General features: G+C 49.3%; 3 protein-coding genes across 3 annotated transcripts; 1 reads left to right on the forward strand and 2 right to left on the reverse strand.

Annotated features, from left to right (window-relative positions):
- Positions 1–2,377: 2,377 nt before the first annotated feature.
- Positions 2,378–2,873, reverse strand: PtA15_12A438 (uncharacterized protein; the record flags this gene model as incomplete). The annotated part of the gene is made up of 2 exons (XM_053162047.1): positions 2,378–2,752; positions 2,838–2,873. The coding sequence occupies 2 exons, from the start codon at positions 2,871–2,873 to the stop codon at positions 2,378–2,380; spliced, it is 411 nt and encodes a 136-aa protein (XP_053026004.1).
- Positions 2,874–15,035: 12,162 nt separating this feature from the next.
- On the forward strand, positions 15,036–15,442 carry PtA15_12A439 (uncharacterized protein; the record flags this gene model as incomplete). Its single annotated transcript, XM_053162048.1, has 3 exons — positions 15,036–15,175; positions 15,251–15,280; positions 15,349–15,442. The coding sequence occupies 3 exons, from the start codon at positions 15,036–15,038 to the stop codon at positions 15,440–15,442; spliced, it is 264 nt and encodes an 87-aa protein (XP_053026005.1).
- A 2,212-nt stretch (positions 15,443–17,654) lies between these two features.
- On the reverse strand, positions 17,655–18,311 carry PtA15_12A440 (uncharacterized protein; the record flags this gene model as incomplete). The annotated part of the gene is made up of 3 exons (XM_053162050.1): positions 17,655–17,967; positions 18,039–18,205; positions 18,279–18,311. 3 exons carry the CDS (start codon positions 18,309–18,311, stop codon positions 17,655–17,657), a joined length of 513 nt encoding a protein of 170 aa, XP_053026006.1.
- Positions 18,312–19,122: the final 811 nt, after the last annotated feature.

The raw sequence follows: 19,122 nt of genomic DNA on the forward strand, positions 1-19,122 counted from the left end.
GTTCTATCCTGCAAACTTCTTGGTTTTCACTGGTGAGGTGGCTCTTTTATTTATCATCCAATTTTCACAAATCATGATGCCCAATTGATTGTATTTCAGACAAAAGTGCAGTCTGCAAGTGTGACTTACTTTGGACACACGCACAATCCAAACAAGGAACCCCAGCTTCATGTTTTATCCTCCGTTCTAATCCAATCCGCCTCAGCATACTTCTCGCGATCTCAATTGATGGCCTAATCGCTCTGACAGTTTGGGAAGACACTTTCAATGCCAGTAAGTTTGAGCATTTTCTAAAATGGGACCTGGTGAGTGTTGACAGTGCTATTTCATTTTTTATTGCTCACTGGTGAACCGCTTTTGATCCGGATTTTTCCCTCCTCCCTACCCCTAGATCCCACAAATGAATCAATTCCCAGCACCCAACTTGGTTCTAGTTTGTGACAATGCACATATTCACCACAGCAATCGGGTTTGAGAGATCTGCAATCAGGCTGGCATCCAGCTCATATTCGTTCTGACTTGTTGCCCAGAGCTCAATCCAATTGAGCTCTGTTTTGGAATACTCAAGGGGCGACTGCGCCGAAGTCAGGCACCGTCATTGGCTCCACAAACCAAATGGGAGATTCAACGGGCTTGGGTAGGGCTGGACCCCGGGGACGGGGTTGACGGGTATACCCGGCTATCCGACCCGACGGGTCGGGGGCCGGCAGGTTTTTTTTCTAAAAATACCCGCCGGGCATTCTCGGGTATAAAAGTCGGGGCACTCCGCCAATCTCACGGGGACCGACGGGTATTTGGGCTAAGACAGCTGCCTCAGGAGTCAGGGCTTTTTGTATTTTTTTCATTTCTAAATTTCAATAGAGATCAAGTAGAAAAAGAGCTATTGGGTGGTCTCAGTGATCTGGTCTTCGTTGTAAGGTAATGGATCTAAGTTTCCAATTCTTCAATACCACTCCTTAAGGCAAAGGAGGTGCTCGACTGATTCTGGGTTGAGACTTGAGCACTGGGGACCGATGATGCTTTTTGATTCTGAAAATACTCGCTCCGACGATGCGCTGGTGGCAGGAATGGCTAGGAAGCACTTCGCCATTCCTGAGAGCGAAGGGTAGGTTGATTTCTTGCGCTTCCAGTATTCTAGTACCTCGGTCTCGCTTGGTTCGGCTATCTCTTTGAGGTATTGACTGATTTCCGCTTTGAGGTCGTTTGCTGTCTGTACAGATCCAAAGACGTCCGCTAGAATTGAACATTGAACTGGTGATCGTTGTGGTTCGCTGGTACCACACTTAGAAGGACTGCGATCGAAGCGACGAGCCTTGTATTTGAAATTAGCCAGAATAGTGGCTTGATCAAGTCCGATTCCGAGTTCGTCAGACAAGAATGAGAGGTTGTTTTCTATGTAGCCCATCTTGATACAAGGATCGAGTATCATTGCGCATAGCGGAGCCGGTTTGTCCAACGCAGAAACTAGGTATTTCTTGAGTTTGACTACCATCTGCTTGGCTGGTTCCATAAGCTGACCGGCGTCATACTGATTGCAAACTTCAAGGAGAGTTTTCATTAACAATATGTAGAAAGGTATCGAGATGTTGAGTGTTGGTTACTTGTTGGAACAAAGGAATAAAGTAGCTTCATTCAATGGCTTCAAGAACTCAGCCATTTGTGCAACTTTGTCCCACTCCATAGGGTTGAGGGAATACTTTGAGGCCTCTGAGCAATGACAAAACATGTCAAATGTGTCCCTAAGCTCTAAAGCTTGGTTGAGCATTTCGTAGGTTGAGTTCCAACGAGTCTTGACATCCAGGATGGGTAGCCTATCATTGTTATTTTTGTTGGCGCTTGGTACAGCACTAGAGCCACTCAATTGTTCATCAGATCTTTGGCTTTGAGTCTCGGCTGTCTCGGAGAATGTCAGAAACTGTTTGCGGCGTTGTGGTGTAGCCCGGACGTAGGTTGTGAGCCCATGGATTTGAGAAATAACAGTCTTGAGATCAATACCGGTCCCATCAGGTGTCCTAGGGGGGATAGCATTGTGATCCATTTGGTCAAGCGTAATCTCTTGTTCACCGTGGTTGTTGTTTGTAGACAAGTCAAAGGCCCGTGTACCATCCTTGGCGGCGAGATTGATGACGTGAGCCATGCAGCCCAAGAGATGTTCAGAAGCTTCAAAGTGGCCACCCAAAGCGTGTTCAAGTTTTGTCGCCAAGGTCGAGTTGTTGGATGCGTTGTCGGCTGTGATACTCACTATTGCTTCAACCAGCTCATATTGTTCAAGGATTTCAATAAAGGTTTTGGCAAATTTAACTCCAGTATGAGCCCCTGCAAATAAATTTGACGTCAGAACAACAATCTTTCACATTGGGTGTAGAGTTTTTTTTGACTAACCATGAATAACAGGCATTGCAACTGCAACATCTACAAGCTCCCATTTGGAGTTAATTGCGTGGGCAGTAACGGCCATGAACGCCATTTTGTTTGGAGACGTCCAAGCGTCAAGTGTAAATGCAACATGCTTGAAATTTTTGAAGAACATTTTCAAGTATTGAGAGTGTGCACCGTAGAGATGATGTACCTCCAGAGCCATATTCTTCCTCCCAAAGAGCATCTGGCCGGTTTGGACAGATGGGTTCAACAGCTCTAGGACATTCCGGAATGATTCGCGCTCAACAAAGGAGAATGGTAGATCGGCATCGGCAATCATATAGGCAATAGCTTTCTTCAACGAGTTCGACGTGAGACGCCCGTCCGAGATGAACTTACAATAGCAATTAAAATCATTAATTTCTTATTTGCTGATTGAAAAAAATATAACAAAAATTCTGAGGTCAAAATAACAATACCTTATTTCCCTGCTCAGTCTTCTGGCGCTTGAACATAGAGACTATATCCTTGGATCCAGCTTTGATCTTGGCCGGGTCCATGAGCTGGTGTTTACGGAGTAGATGCTCCATCATTGACTTTGTGCTTCCAGTTTTGTCTTGAGTAATTGGAGTGTTACAGGCTTGTCCAGTTTTCTTTAAAACAACAGTACAATGGAGCTTGTTGTTCTCTGGTGAGTCAACAAAATATTTCCAAACCCATGACTTGCGGGCTGATTGGGAAGGCTCTAGTTTTGCGGGGGCTGATTCGGTCGCCGGATCCATGTGGATGCCTATTGGTGAGTGGTCAAAGGGAATCTGCCACGTTGAACTTGTATGTACAGTGCCCGGAAGAAAGTTTTCATTAAATTTCTTTTGACAAGAACACATACAAACCATGCCTGCTAATTTCTGATTTATTAGGAGGATGAACAGAAAGGTTCCAAAAGAATGAATATAAGTAATGTTTTTGGAAAAAATAAGTGCATACTAGCTGAAAATATTTTTTTCATTAAATGATAATTTTGGAAAATCTTTAATACTATTCCAAAAAAATTGTGAATAATCAGAATCAATAGACTGACATGTGACGTGAATGATAATAAATGAAAAAAATGAATCCCAAAATCCATCCTAAATTTTAGTTGGCAGTGAAAACACCTCAGACACTGTTTTTTTGTTACCTGCAGTGCAAATTTGCAATTTTTGAGGTACTTTCCCTGCCCACAAAAATTTAGGATGGATTTTGGGATTCATTTTTTTCATTTATTATCATTCACGTCACATGTCAGTCTATTGATTCTGATTATTCACAATTTTTTTGGAATAGTATTAAAGATTTTCCAAAATTATCATTTAATGAAAAAAATATTTTCAGCTAGTATGCACTTATTTTTTCCAAAAACATTACTTATATTCATTCTTTTGGAACCTTTCTGTCCATCCTCCTAATAAATCAGAAATTAACAGGCATGGTTTGTATGTGTTCTTGTCAAAAGAAATTTAATGAAAACTTTCTTCCGGGCACTGTACACGTCCCAGAAATGGGCTGGAGAGACCGGGTACCCGCGGATATACCCTGTATCCGCCGGGAATATCCGCGGGTACCCTCCGGGTAAAATACCCACGCATACCCGTGTACCCGACCCGGTAACCGCGGGTATTTCCACGGGAGCAAAACCTCTGGTTTTACTCCTTGGGTATTACCACGGCAGGGCTGGAGGCTCTCGGGTATCACCCGGGGTCCAGCCCTAGGCTTGGGCGCAGGTCATGACCGGAAATTTCTGCAGTAAGCTCTATCAACATTGTGGTTATACTTTTCCTTGTATGAAGTTCAATCCCCGCTAGTCCCTTCCATCAGTTTGGTCTGGTTTTATTTTATTGTATTGGTTATTCTGGTCCTCACTCACATGTTGATGATCCTTCCAGTCTGATATTGTATGTTTCCTTTTTTTATGTTAATTTATGCGCAAGGTTCATGCGATGTAATGAATGCATTGATTAACAAGTGTACAAAATGACTGATCTACCTGATTGGTCAGCTCCTACTGTTTCACATGATATTGGTTGGTCGGGTGGTCGTCAAGGGACCATGAGATCATTTGGGAAGGGACTGTGAGATCGGTTGGTAAGCCTCATAGCCATTGGTGTAAGTTCTATGTCCAAATTTGGACCATAAAAAGCCCGCAACTGTCAGTGAAAGCAACTCACTCATCATCATCTTCTATTACATCCATTGTCCTCCTGTCTATCCATCCAAAATGAACCCTTATGACGAGTTGCAAACTTTATTCAAGTCACCACGTCCAGCCCCTCTCAATGTTGACTATATTTTATACATCAAGGTGTCTAATATGACCAGCATGATCAGTCCGACGCGCATACTCCTGCCGCACACCACCCAATGGAAGAAGATGATTCCAGCAGCTGCTCTCAAACCGTTAGTCATTGACATTGTTTTGATGACGTGGCCACTATTTCAGGAGAAGTTTATGTCTCACTTGAAGTCAGGTAACCCAGCCAATGATGTCTATCAACTCGCACTCAACCTTCAAAATCAACACCAGATCAAGTGGGTAGTGTTGATTACCAACCACAAGGACCAAGTAGTTAAGGCCCAAGTCAGGGGGGCAGCAGACTGGCTCAAGTTCTTGGATGCCGTCTACAATAATTACCCTCGTGGGGCGCAGATTGAGCTCATCATGGATAACCCAAGTCTTGCTGCTGCACAAGATGATGTAAGTTTAACAACTTATCCATCAAAACTCCAGGGAGGTGTAAGACCAATTAATATAATAAATTGATTTCAGATACCCGTGGCAAGCGAGTCATTTGAGGACATTGGCAGTACTCGCCTGAGTGTGGTTATTTCCCAAATACGAAGCTCTGCGTCGGTGGTTGGTCTTCATGAGTTAAATATAGTCAACCCGTTGAATCATTGGCAAGTAATGTGAGTTAAGAACACGGATCTCAAGGAATGGGCGCAAGCTGTCATCCAGAACAATGTGGGGGTCACCATCCAAGTACCACCTCAGACGAGCCGCTTTTTCTGGGGATATCTCTGGTTGGTACAAGAACTCCCTAAAGACGTCAGGGCCGACCTTGACTTCTGGCTAGCAACGCTTTGAGGCTACGAGTGCACCCGCCTAGTCCCCACCCCCAACGAGCAAGAGATTTTGTGGGTGGGGGACGCCTCCACTGGTTTTGGCATTGGCGTCCTCATTGGGACCAGATGGTCTCAACTGTGTCTCAAGGAGGGGTGGGAAGGCTCCGAAAAACCTTTCCGCAACATCGCCTGGCTCGAGACAGTGGCGATCCAAGTCGGCATCCTCATGCTGCAGGAATTAGAGTGGGTTTGGAAGGGCTCCAACTTCGTAGTCTGGACATACAATACTACCACGGGGAGCGTACTAGTATCGCGCAAGTCCCGCGACGTGCACGTCAATGAGGAGTGGAAACATATCCAGAGGCTACTGATTGCCGCCCAGCTGGACGTTACTCCCAAGAGGGTCATCTCAAAGGAAAACGTCGCAGACAACCTATCAAGAGGCATCCGCGGGCCTCATCTGCCCGTGGATAGAGTCTGGTTCTGCGTCCCAGAAGACCTCTCCGCATTCCTTTTCCACGCGTGAAGTCGACCCCCTGCTGTATTTTGGTTTGTGCCTCACTATTGTTGCAACAGCCCCATTGGGTCAGGAGAGTACGGCCTCCTCGGTGCCAGGTTTTTGCCTGCTTTATTGATTTTTCTTGCATCAGCAGGCGGTTGTTTAAACGCCCGGGGGGTGTTTTGAATTGGTTTTGTGTAAATCTGCTTTCTGTGTCGCCCTGTTCTTGGTTCCGCCTCAATTACGATTGTGTAGCTGCGGGAAGATAGACCAGGCCTTTTGTTAGAGGGTCACTTGTTTCCCATTAGTCTTGTCTTGCCTGTTTTTCATTGAGGTTTGGGTTTTCGCACGTCGCTCAGGCTCCCTAAAAAACCTGATTCATGGGCTTACACCCAAATCCCCGAAACCTCTATGTTCCTTTGGCATAGAGACGGGACACAGGTGCATCCCTTTCTCCTGGTCAAGGTCGTTAAGGGTCTATGAGCCCTTTCTGCCTTTCCTCCCGCACTTGCTACGGGTCTACGGCGCCGCCGGCGAGCCGCAGCAGGTACCAGGCAGAGAGCGGCAGCCGCAGTGGATTGCAGGGGAGCGAGTGAGGAACAAAAAGTTCCCCCCTGTCCATGGAGGCAACATGAGCGGACAAGGCCTGGGCGTACCTGATGGGGGCCAAGCGCTGAGGGAGTGCCGAGTCATGCACATTAACGAGCTCCGGCCACGAGGGGCATATAAGTATGATCCCTCGGTGCTAGGAGCGCCAGATCCCTCAGCGCTCTTCTTCCCATCATCGCCCCGAGCCGGTCACTCAGAGACGCTCTCCTTTTCTCACAAAAACCGCCCACCCGCCTTTTTTGGTGTTCAGGTAGGCTTACGCGGGCTTACGCCCGAATCCCCGAAACCTCTATGTTCCTTTGGCATAGAGACGGGACACAGGTGCATCCCTGGTGTTGGGGGTGAGGAGTGGTGGTGGGGGTGAGGAGCGGTGATGGGGGTGAGGACCGGTGGTGGGGGTGAGGGGAGATGGTGAGAGTGGGGAGCGGTGGTGAGTCCAGGTAAGAGCATCTCCAACGGTCCGGAGGGCAGTTGGCCTGAGTTACCCGGCCTGCAACCACATGTAACAGCAGTCGCGGCTCAGGTCCAATTATGGACTGGCACTTCAAAGCCGCTATCCAACTACTCCGCACCCGCCTCTGGAAATCAAATCACCATCACTCAACACCATGCAAAATATTAAAATGTCCTCGAATGGATGGACAATGAAGATGAACAGTTTATGCTACGATACCAGGCTATTAGAGACCACAAAGCACATAATACCCTTCAGAACAATCTCATTGATCATTTGTGGAACAAACATGGCTCCGATGAAGATAGCTCCCTCAGTCCCATTTAGCTCATTTGTTATTCTCAACATTAGTTTCTCTATTATTTAGCTCTTTTGTTTTATTTCTCTTGATCTTGTCGCAATTGACTTATGATTTAAAAAAAAACCGGCCCAAGTTTCTCTAATATTTATTTCTTTTGTTTTCTTTCTCTTGATCACATTGCAATTGACATATGAATTTAAAAAAAACAACAAAGGTGAAGTACAAAGAGAAACAAGCAGATTCTTGTTCTGTGTCTTCGCTGTCCTCGTCTTCTTCCTCGGACTCCTCCTCCATTTCAGCTTCTTCTCTCTCTCTTTTCTCCTTTTCTTCCCTCTCTTTTTTCTTGTTTTCTTCCTTCTCCTTTTTCCCCTTTTCTTCTTTTGCCTTTTTCTCTTTTTCTTCTTTTAGTTCGCGATCCATGATCACTTTTTGCTCCTTTGCGTAATAAGCTCGCCTCGTCTTGTCCGTTATTGAATTGAGATCCTTAGCCATGATGGTCTCTTCAAAAAGCCATTTGGGTCGCAGACTTCAGTGAGTTAAGGCGGTCGCGCGCAATGGTAACCAGCTCTCGTTGCATGGTCATCATCTTCCCGAGTCCTCAGGCCGTTTTTGTTTAGCGGCTTTTGAACCCTGAGCTACATAGAACAACAAAAAATAATTTTAGATCATTGCGGCACTCCAAGCAAGAAAGCTGGCAGCACTAAGATGTACATACAAGGTCTTCGCGAGTCTTTCCGCTTTTCAAACAACGCTTGGTAGTTGAATAGCAGCCAGAAAATTGGTTGACATTTTTGAGAATCAGAGCCCAGGGCAGCAACATTCGACGGCACCGACAGGACGCACTGGAAGGTCTTTAAAGTTTTTGACGTGTTTTTGGGACTTGTTGTATTCCTTCATGAGTTCGGCAAGATGCTCGTGGATTCGCTCCCAAAAAGTCGTGGCCTTCTGCCCTCTCCCAACAATTGTGTCTCGACTCGTGTTCAAGCAAGAAATGCAGAGCTTTTTGTCTTCCTCAACCGACCAGCGAGGAAAGCCCTTCTTGGGTGCTGCTTTGTTGTTGGTCTTTGGTGTGTTTTCATTGTTGATGAGGGGGTTTTCTGCTGGTGTTGGGGTATCCACGTCATTGGGTTTGTGCTTGGGGGTGGATTTGGCGGCCTTTGTGTTTTTTTTTTCTTTCTTGGAGAGCTGCGAGTAGCAGTTGATACCGTGTCGTCCATCTTTGCGGTGTATGAAGTCGAGCGGATTCTGATTGATTGCGGCCGGGAGGCGACCCACAGAAGTCAGCAGGTGATCGCGGGTTGGACTGCCCCCGGCGATGTTCCCAGGGTCGTTCCGCGGGTCCGTTAGCGCGCAAAACAGGAACCCGGGCGGCCAAAGTCCGCCCCCAAACGCCCAGTCGCGGTTCCGTTAGAGATGCTCTAAGGAGGGGATGGGGGACTTAGAATTTTGCGTGCCCTCAACGGCGGCAGATAGTTGGTCAATGTTGATTGTCGGCAAAATGACACAGGCAAGTTAACATTGACTTGCCGGAACTCAAGTGCCGGCGGGTTGGCTGGCTATTTGGCTGTCAATTTGACGGCTGACACGGGGGCTGGTAGCTGACCAATACTTGGCCCCTCACGTCAAGTTGCCAACCAAAACTTTAATTCATGCAACTGCCGTATAGTGGGTGGGGGTTCGGGGGTGTGTGTGTGTGTGGGGAGGTGAGATGTCAACAGAAGTTGAGATGTCACAGGAGCTATTCGCGAGCTCAGGTGTTGCTATGTTTGGCACCACCTAGCTCCCGAGTGAGCTCCCGAGGCTCCTAAACCCCGGATAGCAACCCAAGTGGCCCTCGAATTTGTCATCCTCGGAGGTAAATGTCAGATAGCACCCGCGGTGGAGTTGCTCTAAGCTAATCCGCTACTCCTCAAGTTACACCACCACCGATGCGAATGCTCTTATTCCAAACACAATACATAAGTTCGGAATCAGGCTTCGGTGCTCCGCAGCAGCGAGTGACGCTGCTCGTAGATGCGGGGACGCGAGGGGACGCGTGTTGACTTTCCATTCAAAGGGCCTGGTTAAGCTCGCTCCCTTGTACATACATACCTCTTTTTTGTTTGATATGAGATTCCTGTTTTCTCACTCCAACTGTTGGGCCAAATCACTCCTGCACGCAAAATTGCTATACTGTCATACGTATTTACATAATAAATTGCTTGACTTGATATGGGTGTGTCAGGACTCAGGATGAGGTGCGAGGCGACAGGATGTGGGAGCGCCTGGCCGATGCCGATAAGCTTCTTGAACAGAGTGAACAAAAAGTCATCAAGCTTGTTAGAGTATGGTATGCACTTATGCGGAAAACTAGGCTTTGTCATCTATGTACTTCCCTTATATGTACATAGACCATAACCTAGTCGGTGACAGGTACCAACCTTAACTGTCACCGACGCGCACGTATAGTTCCGGCCCTCACGTGCCCGGGATCCTTTCTCTTTTCCTCACCGAGATTGGATACCCGGGACCGACACGTGAGAGCTGACCCACCGCCGGACTGTACTGTGCAGGTTAGTTCATCATGATTAGCAATCTCACCAAGATTGGATACCCGGGACCGACACGTGAGAGCTGACCCACCGCCGGACTGTACTGTGCAGTTTCCGAGCCTTTATAGGTTAAAAGCCGGCTCATCTAAGGTTCACGTCGTCTAAGGAAAAGTTTTTCAATCTTCGGGAGGTTGGAGAAAAATATCAGGTTCAACTTCAGGAAAAATATCAGGAATAAAATAAAAAAAAAATTAGGTTTTTCAAAGGATAACTCGCCTGGAAAGCTTTACACCGACCGCCATGGCAGCAAATCAGAATGACGTGCTTGCCGATCTGCAACGCCAAATGGCAGATATGACTGCGGAGCTAAACCGCCTCAAAGCATCCCAACCCCAAGAAGAAGATGCCGTTGCGGCCGCCGTTCGAGCTCAGGAGCATCGCCAGGGAGCTATACTTGCGAGCTTCCTAAAATCGCCTCTGAAACTTCACAAGGAGGTGAACCCCGATCACGTTGTCCTCTCGTTCAACTCGGCGAACTGGGCGCAATGGGAGGAATCAATTGATGGGACTCTTCAGTATGCGTTCTCGTTAACTGAGTTGATGATAAAGAAATCTAACAATTTCACCGACCTGGCCACCGAGTACAACCACGCAATTTCGAGCTTGATGCGCAACACTATCGAGAAATCTTTGCTCGGTATCATCAAGGCGGCGGGACACAAAACCGCAAAGGCGATCTTCGAAGCCTTGAAATTGAAATGTGAGAGGTCGGATCGCCAACATAAAATCGACCTATTGACAACCCTGTTGGAACTAGCAAATGACCGGGGTTTGGCGAATGAAGTCACAGTCTCAGCTTGGGCGAAAGTCAATACTGAACTGGAACAATCGAAAGTCACCGTCGATGAGCTCGTCGGTATCCTGCTGCAGATGACATACAAGCCTGCCGCCGGGACCGAACTGACGAAATTCGAATTCACTGTTGATCAAAACCTGAATGAGAAGAAATCACCGTCATTTGCCGATGTCGCAACCGTCATTCAATCAGCGTCTGGGAAGGTCATCAAGAAACAGTCCGATCCCATACCAATGGAAATCAATCGTATCCAAGCTTTCAACCAGCGATCGAAGGAGAAGTACGTGACCCCCCAACGCCGTAACTCAATGGACAAGTTGGCCAAGCTCAATCACCCTCGTTTTTCGGTCGAGCGAGCCGAGTACTACAAAGGAAAGGGTCAGACTCCGGAAGAAGAGCGACGCTGGGGAACGGAATGCGCTTACTGCAGTGAAGATGGCCATTGGTTCGCCGACTGCTCCGAATTCTGGCGAGCAGTGGCGATGAAACAAATCAAACCGCCACCTGCGGATTTCGAGTCGAAAGGATCGAAGTACATACCTCCTCGCCAGTCAGAGCATCACGTCCGCAAGGTAGCTTTCCCGAACTTGACCGAAGGCGTCCTCCTGGACTCAGGAGCTTCTGCTCATGTGAGTGGAAGATCCAGCTTGTTCGAACCGACTCGCAAGCTGACGACTCCTCGTACATTCTATCTTGCTGTGACCGACTGCAACGTGACTGTATCCGACGTCGGCAGGGTAACGATTCCGACACCAGCGGGCAAGATCACAATTGAGGATGTATATTTCGTCCCCGGAGTAGATGGTATCATTTTGTCGAGGGGGAGATTAATTGCGTCGGGCTGGAAGCTAGAGTACAAGGGCACAGAAGCAACATTATTAGACCCCTGTAATAATTGATACCCCACTCTGTTCCACAATTATTGCTGGTCTTTAGAAACTGTTCCGAATTCTGTTAAGATCAATAAAATCACGCAATTACCTTCTTTCAATCCGTACATCTGGCACATCCGCCTGGGTCATGCATCTGATGACGTCGTCAAACAATACCTGAAGTCCAACTACCCTGAGGTGAAAATAAAATGGTCAGCGTTTTTTTGTGACCGCTGTGCGAAGTCGAAAAGCACAAACAAAAAATCGATGGGCGTTGAATCTCAAATATGTCGGGAAAAACCTCTGGACCTCATGGTATCTGATGTAGCGGGGCCGTTTGAAACGGATCTTCATGGCATGAGGTATAGCATCACGCTTAGAGATCATGCCAGCACGTTTTCCTTCATTGGGTCGATTGAGCGGAAGTCGGACGTACCGGAAAAGATTATGTCCTGGTTGGCGCACATCAAGAATTATTTTGGACGATATCCGAGTCACGTTCGATGTGATAACGCTCCTGAATATGTCCAAAGCCTTCGAAAGCGTCTAGAGCCGATTGGTGTGAAGACTGCTCCGAGTGCCCCCTATACACCGCAACAAAACGGCGAAGCTGAGCGATTGAACCGGACCATTGGCGATATGGCGCGGACGATGCTTCATGAGAGCGGTCTCCCTTGACGTTTTTGGAGCTATGCCTGGTCGACGGCAGGACATATTCATAACCAATTGCCGAACTCTAGGTCATCTGGAAAATCCCCGATCGAACTGTTCTATGGTATCAAGGCAAACCCTGATGTACTCTACCCTTTCGGAGCGAAAGCGTTGATACACATCCCGAACGAGAGGAGGAAAAAGCTCGATGAGCGAGCCCAAGAAGCAGTGCTGATTGGTTATCCGGATGCCGGGGCCGGTTGGCTGTTCTTCTCGCCGAGGGAACGTCGCGCTATCCACTCCACTGCAGCTATCTTCCCTGATTTCCAGAATCTGCCGGTAAAGAAACAGGTTAAGAAATCTGACCTAGATTTTGTCCTTAACCAGATCATGTTAAGACTTGGTGATGAAAAGACTGACGTAATTGCTGCGGAAGAGGCGGAACAGTTGCGGAACCTGGAAATTGGACCAGAAATTGACTTACCGAAAACCATCAAGATGGCGCTAGCGGGACTGGATGCGGAATCGTGGAAGGCGGCGGCGCGGTACGAGATGGACAAGTTCGAGGAGCTGGACGTATGGGAAGCTGTTGATCCTTTCAAGGGGATGAAAGTGTTGGGTGCACGCTGGGTTTTCTCGCTGAAAAGACGGCCGGATGGGTTGATTGAAAAATTTCGCGCTCGTTACGTGGCGAAAGGATTTAATCAGCAAATGGGGGTCGATTGCAATGAAACTTATGCGCCAACAGCGTCACTGAACACATTGCGCCTTTTGATTTCCATGGCGAACAAATTCCGCTTACCTACGGCCACTTTCGACGTTAGCTCCGCCTATCTGTACAGCCCTATCGAAGAGGATGTTTACGTCCAGCCGCCGGTCGAAATCATGCCGCACCTGAAAGGAAGAGTCATGAAATTAAAAAAAAAGCCATTTATGGAACCAAGCAGGCTGCGAGGTGCTGGTGGAAGTTTTTCAAGCACACTGTCGAGAAGTTGGGTTTTGAAGCAAGTGAAATCGAACCCTCACTTTACCTCTTCCGAAAAGATTCCGGTTTTGTGATTATCTGGCTCCACGTCGATGACGGTTTTGCCATGGCGTCGAGTCAACTGCTCCTGGATCAGCTGCGAGATGGGATGACGAAAGAACTGGAAATCAAATGGTCGGCGAAAGTGGAACGCCTGGTCGGGATCAACATTGAGCAAAAGTCAGGAGAAGTGCTTCTGGACCAGTCACAAATGGCTACAAAGATTGTAGAGAAATATAAGCGGACCACCTACCTGAAAACAAGTCCCCTTACTGATGAAACTCTGGAAATCTCGACTGACGACCCTATTGACGCGACGGAATACCGATCAGTAATTGGTTCTTTGATGTATTTGTCGAGCGGTACGCGCCCGGACATTTCATATCCGGTGAATCTCTTAGCCCGTTTTTGCTCGAACCCGAATGAAGCGCACTGGAAATCCTTGGACTGTTTGATCGGCTACGTGAGGAAAACTGTGGGGAAGCGGCTGGCGTATCGTGGAAAGGGGGACGGTCTGACACTTTGGACGGATGCGAATTGGGGGGGAGAGCACGAAAGGTCAACGACGGGATATGCGATGACATATTTTGGTGATGTCATTGCCTGGGGTTCTCGGCGGCAAACGGTGGTGGCGCTATCGACATGCGCGGCAGAATATGTGGCCCTCTCAGAAGGATCCCAGCAACTGGCCCATATGATGAATATCCTGGAAGATCTTCAACAATATCCTCAAACTTCGATCCATGTTGACAATGAAGCAGCTATTTTAATTGCAACAGATAACACCTCAAAGAAAAAAACAAAGTATCTCCAACGGGCCTTTTATTTTGTTAACGACCTAATTCGCGCAAATGACATCAAACTGCAGTGGACTAGTACATTGGATCAATTGGCGGATGTGTTCACAAAACGGCTCGGCGCGACGAAGATGCTGGAGGCGGGGATTAAGTTGGGATTAACCGGGTAGTTTTCGCATGCGTGGGAGGGGGTGTTAGAGTATGGTATGCACTTATGCGGAAAACTAGGCTTTGTCATCTATGTACTTCCCTTATATGTACATAGACCATAACCTAGTCGGTGACAGGTACCAACCTTAACTGTCACCGACGCGCACGTATAGTTCCGGCCCTCACGTGCCCGGGATCCTTTCTCTTTTCCTCACCGAGATTGGATACCCGGGACCGACACGTGAGAGCTGACCCACCGCCGGACTGTACTGTGCAGGTTAGTTCATCATGATTAGCAATCTCACCGAGATTGGATACCCGGGACCGACACGTGAGAGCTGACCCACCGCCGGACTGTACTGTGCAGTTTCCGAGCCTTTATAAAGCTGATTGATTGCGCAGGATTGCGCACTTCCTCATGCTGAACAAACAGTGTATCAAACTGCATATTGATTTCGCAATCAGCTTCTCCATTATCTGTGAGAGCCTGCGGGGACCGAGTCCGGCTGGGAAAGGATCCGTTCGTGAATGGCAGGTCGTCAGCTTTCCGAGTCATCTCCGAATCGGAGCAGGAATCGGAACAGACCGTGTTCAATGGTCCACCTTCAATGGTCCTTCATGCAGCCTGCAGGCATATGGGAGGATTTGATTGTCCAGACCGCAAGACCTGTGAGGAGCATGCCCTTGAGTCTCGAGGAGGGGGCTGACAGAGAATATAAAAAGGCCAGTGAAGCATGCCAATAATCCCCCTCCACCCGCTCACAACCCATCACCCACACGCCACCATCTCCAGCTCCTAGTAACTTCCCGAAAAAAAAAAAACAGTACGCTATGAACATCTCGTTAGTCTTTGTCTTAGCCTCCTTGATGGCCTTCCAAATCGTTACTGTTTCGGCCGTGCCTGTTGTCGAGGGAGTCGAGCCCCAGGGTTTGGTCCCGAAAGTCTTACACCGCAAAGACGAGGCCGAGGAGTTCAGCCCGAAACACTTACATCCCAAAGACGACGACTGTGGCAAATCCAAGTGTTAACGATGGGGTTTTCTCAGAGAAGTTGAGGTGTGGAAACGGCGAAACTGGTGAGCCGGTTTCCTCTCACAGGAATCCCAAGTCGAATGTGCGTTCGGAACTGATTTGAAGATAATAGTTCATGTGAACCTGCAGATTATCGAACCCAAACGGCAGAGGCTCTCTTCGACTTGGCCAGCGTTTTCCAGCTCTTACGGCGATCGCAGATATGAGGTCCTTCGATCGGCCAACTCCCACCTGTGACATATTCTCCTTCTCCTTCACCTCTTGTTTGCATATCTGTTTCCGTTATCAAAGTGTCTGTTGTATGCCTATCACAGCTCTGAAAGCCCCCTGGAAGTAGCCATACTTTAGTCCTCAGATCCTTGTCGAGTTCCTGCTACCAAGATCCACTCCAGCTCTTTTGGCCTCAGTTTTGTCTATCTCCTCATCAGAGCTTCTCATCAGATGTTCTAAGTTGTATATCTACGGGTTTACTTCGCGCACGGAGGGAAACTCGTTGCGCACGGGAATTTCCGTTGACTCGACGTCACGTGACGTCGGGCCCCCCTCCGTGCGCGCCACCAGCTTCCCTCAAAAAACCATCCGCACACGGGGGTGCCGTGCGGTGACAGGTGGCCGGGCTGAAGCACTCCGGCCATCCGGAGGAAACAAAACCCTCGATGACCGGCACAGACCGGTCATCGAGAGACTACATTCCTCTCGATGACCGGAATAGACCGGTCATCGAGAGGGTATATCACATCTCTCTCGATGACCGGAATAGACCGGTCATCAAGAGGGTATATCACATCTCTCTCGATGACCGGCATTCCGGTCATCGGGAGGCTACATCCCTCTCGATGACCGGTACAGACCGGTCATCGGGAGGCTACATCCCTCTCGATGGATGAACGGAATAGACCGGTCATCGAGAGGACACATCCCCCTCGATGACCGGGATAGACCAGTCATCGAGAGGTCACATCCCTCTCGATGACCGGAATAGACCGGTCATCGAGAGGACACATCCCCCTCGATGACCGGTCTACTCCGGTCATCGGGAGGGATGTAACCTCCTGGTGACCGGTCTATTCCGGTCAGCGAGAGGGATGTAGCCTCCCGATGACCGGTCTATGCCGGTCATCGAGAGGGATGTAGCCTCCCGATGACCGGTCTGTACCGGTCATCGAGAGGGATGTAGCCTCCCGATGACCGGTCTGTACCGGTCATCGAGAGGGATGTAGCCTCCCGATGACCGGTCTGTACCGGTCATCGAGAGGGATGTAGCCTCCCGATGACCGGAATGCCGGTCATCGAGAGAGATGTGATATACCCTCTTGATGACCGGTCTGTTCCGGTCATCGAGAGAGATGTGATATACCCTCTCGATGACCGGTCTATTCCGGTCATTGAGAGGAATGTAGTCTCTCGATGACCGGTCTGTGCCGGTCATCGAGGGTTTTGTTTCCTCCGGATGGCCGGAGTGCTTCAGCCCGGCCACCTGTCACCGCACGGCACCCCCGTGTGCGGATGGTTTTTTGAGGGAAGCTGGTGGCGCGCACGGAGGGGGGCCCGACGTCACGTGACGTCGAGTCAACGGAAATTCCCGTGCGCAACGAGTTTCCCTCCGTGCGCGAAGTAAACCCATACATCTATCCATCACGGTTTACTCCAGGAATATATTTATCTCGTCTGGCGATTGATTGTTAGAAGCGCAGCTTTCTCTTTCTTTTGGGGACAAGAGGTTCAATCCCATGAGATGATGGCGAGGATTGAAGTTCAAAACGACCATGCACTGTTTGTGGCTTGGTCCAGCCCTGGACAGTGCAAGGATATCTGGGTTGACGGTGACCCGAAGCTGAAATCACAAGCTAAGCCCAGTTAGCCTTCGTTCGTGATGGGCAACACCTCTGCACCATTGAAAACAGTGTTGGCAGTTTGACTGGCTCATTTTGCGCATAACCCAAATCTCTCACGTGCTCGCGGGGTGCGAGCACCGTATTTGTGATGGGCAACACCCTGAGTACCGGACGTGTTACACCCGCTGCTTTCTTCTGAAGAGTTCACAGGGTTGCTTGCGAGATGATGGCGGTGTTTGATTGAGGGCAGACCTGCCGGGAAGGCTGGGTTAGCCCAGGAAGCTCAGCGCTCATTTCCGGCCGGGCAACACCGGCCTGGCTCACCAAAATCTGGACAGGGTGGCCTGGCCCTCTTCACGGTGCTACTCACTTGTGATAGGCAACAGCGGAACAGGACTGGCGCCGTGCGCGCTGCTGTTTGTGTGTCTTGAGCCTTGCCGCATGCCCCATCCCCATCGCTGTGTAGTCAGAAAAAGTGTTTGTGGGCTGAGACCGGCCCTTAGCAGAGCTTAGAAAGAGAAGCAAAAGACAAAGATTCCGGAAGGCAGGAAAGAAAAGGGCGTTCAGAGAGAACGGTAGAAGGCTACCACGAATCGACGTCCCACATCGTCCTTGCGACCAAATGAGCGCATCCGACGGGATGTCGTAGCTCGCCACCGAGATCCGCCAATAGCGCGTCATTCTCGCGGGGCGGGGGAAGCGCGAGTGCCTGCAAGCCAGCGACGAGCTGGTGCTTGTCCGACGGGTGTTCGGGGGTAAGAGGAGGCGGGCGGCGCGGCTGGATGAGGCGGACCGGGCGCTCATGCTCGGGCGGCATCCAGCCGACAACGCCGTGCTTGGCGCAGCCGTTGCGCACACAAAACGCCGGCCCGTCGTCGCTGCGTCTTCTGCTGTTCCTGTACCCCGCGATCGCCCGCTCCAGCGCCCCCTCTTCCTCCTCCTCCTCCCCCGAGGAGGGCAGCTCGACGAGGTTGAGGGCCCGTTTGAACCGCCCAAATAGCCCCTCTTCCGGCCCCGTCGGCCCGGTGAATGGGGGTGGGGAGGGAGAAAGAACGAGGATGACGGGGACTGACGCACGCACAAGGAGCTTGCAACCTCCTTACGGGTCACCTCAGTACAAGCGACTACCGGCTCCTGAATTTCAACTCTCATCCACGGATTCAGCCAATTCCATCGAGGTACTTACAAATAGTTCTGCAACACGTACGGTCGTCAACGCTCCAGCAGGCCCTCCACGCATGCCACAAGCTCCACGCAGTGTCCCGCCAACCCCTCGTCCAGCATCCCCGGCATCCCCGCGGCTTGAATGATACAGTATGGAGACATACCTCCGGATTGCCTTGATAGATCGCAGCGACAATTACACAAGCGGCCGACTGAAAAGTTTGGGCATCCATCACTGGAGTTTTTTCCGAAAATCAAGCGAGGCAGAGCTTCTGGGCCTTGGCTTTCCAATTGGTATAGCCAGGGCGCTATGTGATGGTGTAGCGGCACGATGACCGTGAATACAAGCAGGAACAGGACGATGCACACCTCTTCCGCGGTCCTCTTGCTCATGGAACCCCGGCGACGCCTTCTCCCCTTATGTGAACCAAACCAGATGCCTGTTATGTTTTAGTCACAGCAATTACAATAAAACCAAAACATATGTTCTTTATTGGTCTCATTGTGGATTTATTTGTTGTTCTCATTGTTTATTTATACCAGGAAATGATATGGGATATGGCAAATGATATGACATTGATTCCTACTAAGCCAGGATAACGTGCAATAAAGCATTTCACATTTCATCGGCACAATCCGAGTAAGTAACTCAGGAGAGAACTCAGGAGAGGGACGCTCTCTGGGTCCGGAGCGCCTTTTAATGCTTTTTTCAATGGAATCAAAAAGGCATGTGAGAAAAGTTCTGGGCGCTCATCCAGTCGGTTCACCCAGTCTTTTTAACGCAATTCATTAATTTTATGTGGGCTTGCTCGTGAGATGGAGTAACACGCGCTGGAGATTGATTTCAAAGAATGGCTCAGGAGCCTGATGGATACGAAACAGAGATG

The sequence above is a fragment of the Puccinia triticina genome, chromosome 12A (genome assembly GCF_026914185.1).
Source record: "Puccinia triticina chromosome 12A, complete sequence".
NCBI classification, from domain to species: Eukaryota; Fungi; Basidiomycota; class Pucciniomycetes; order Pucciniales; family Pucciniaceae; genus Puccinia; species Puccinia triticina.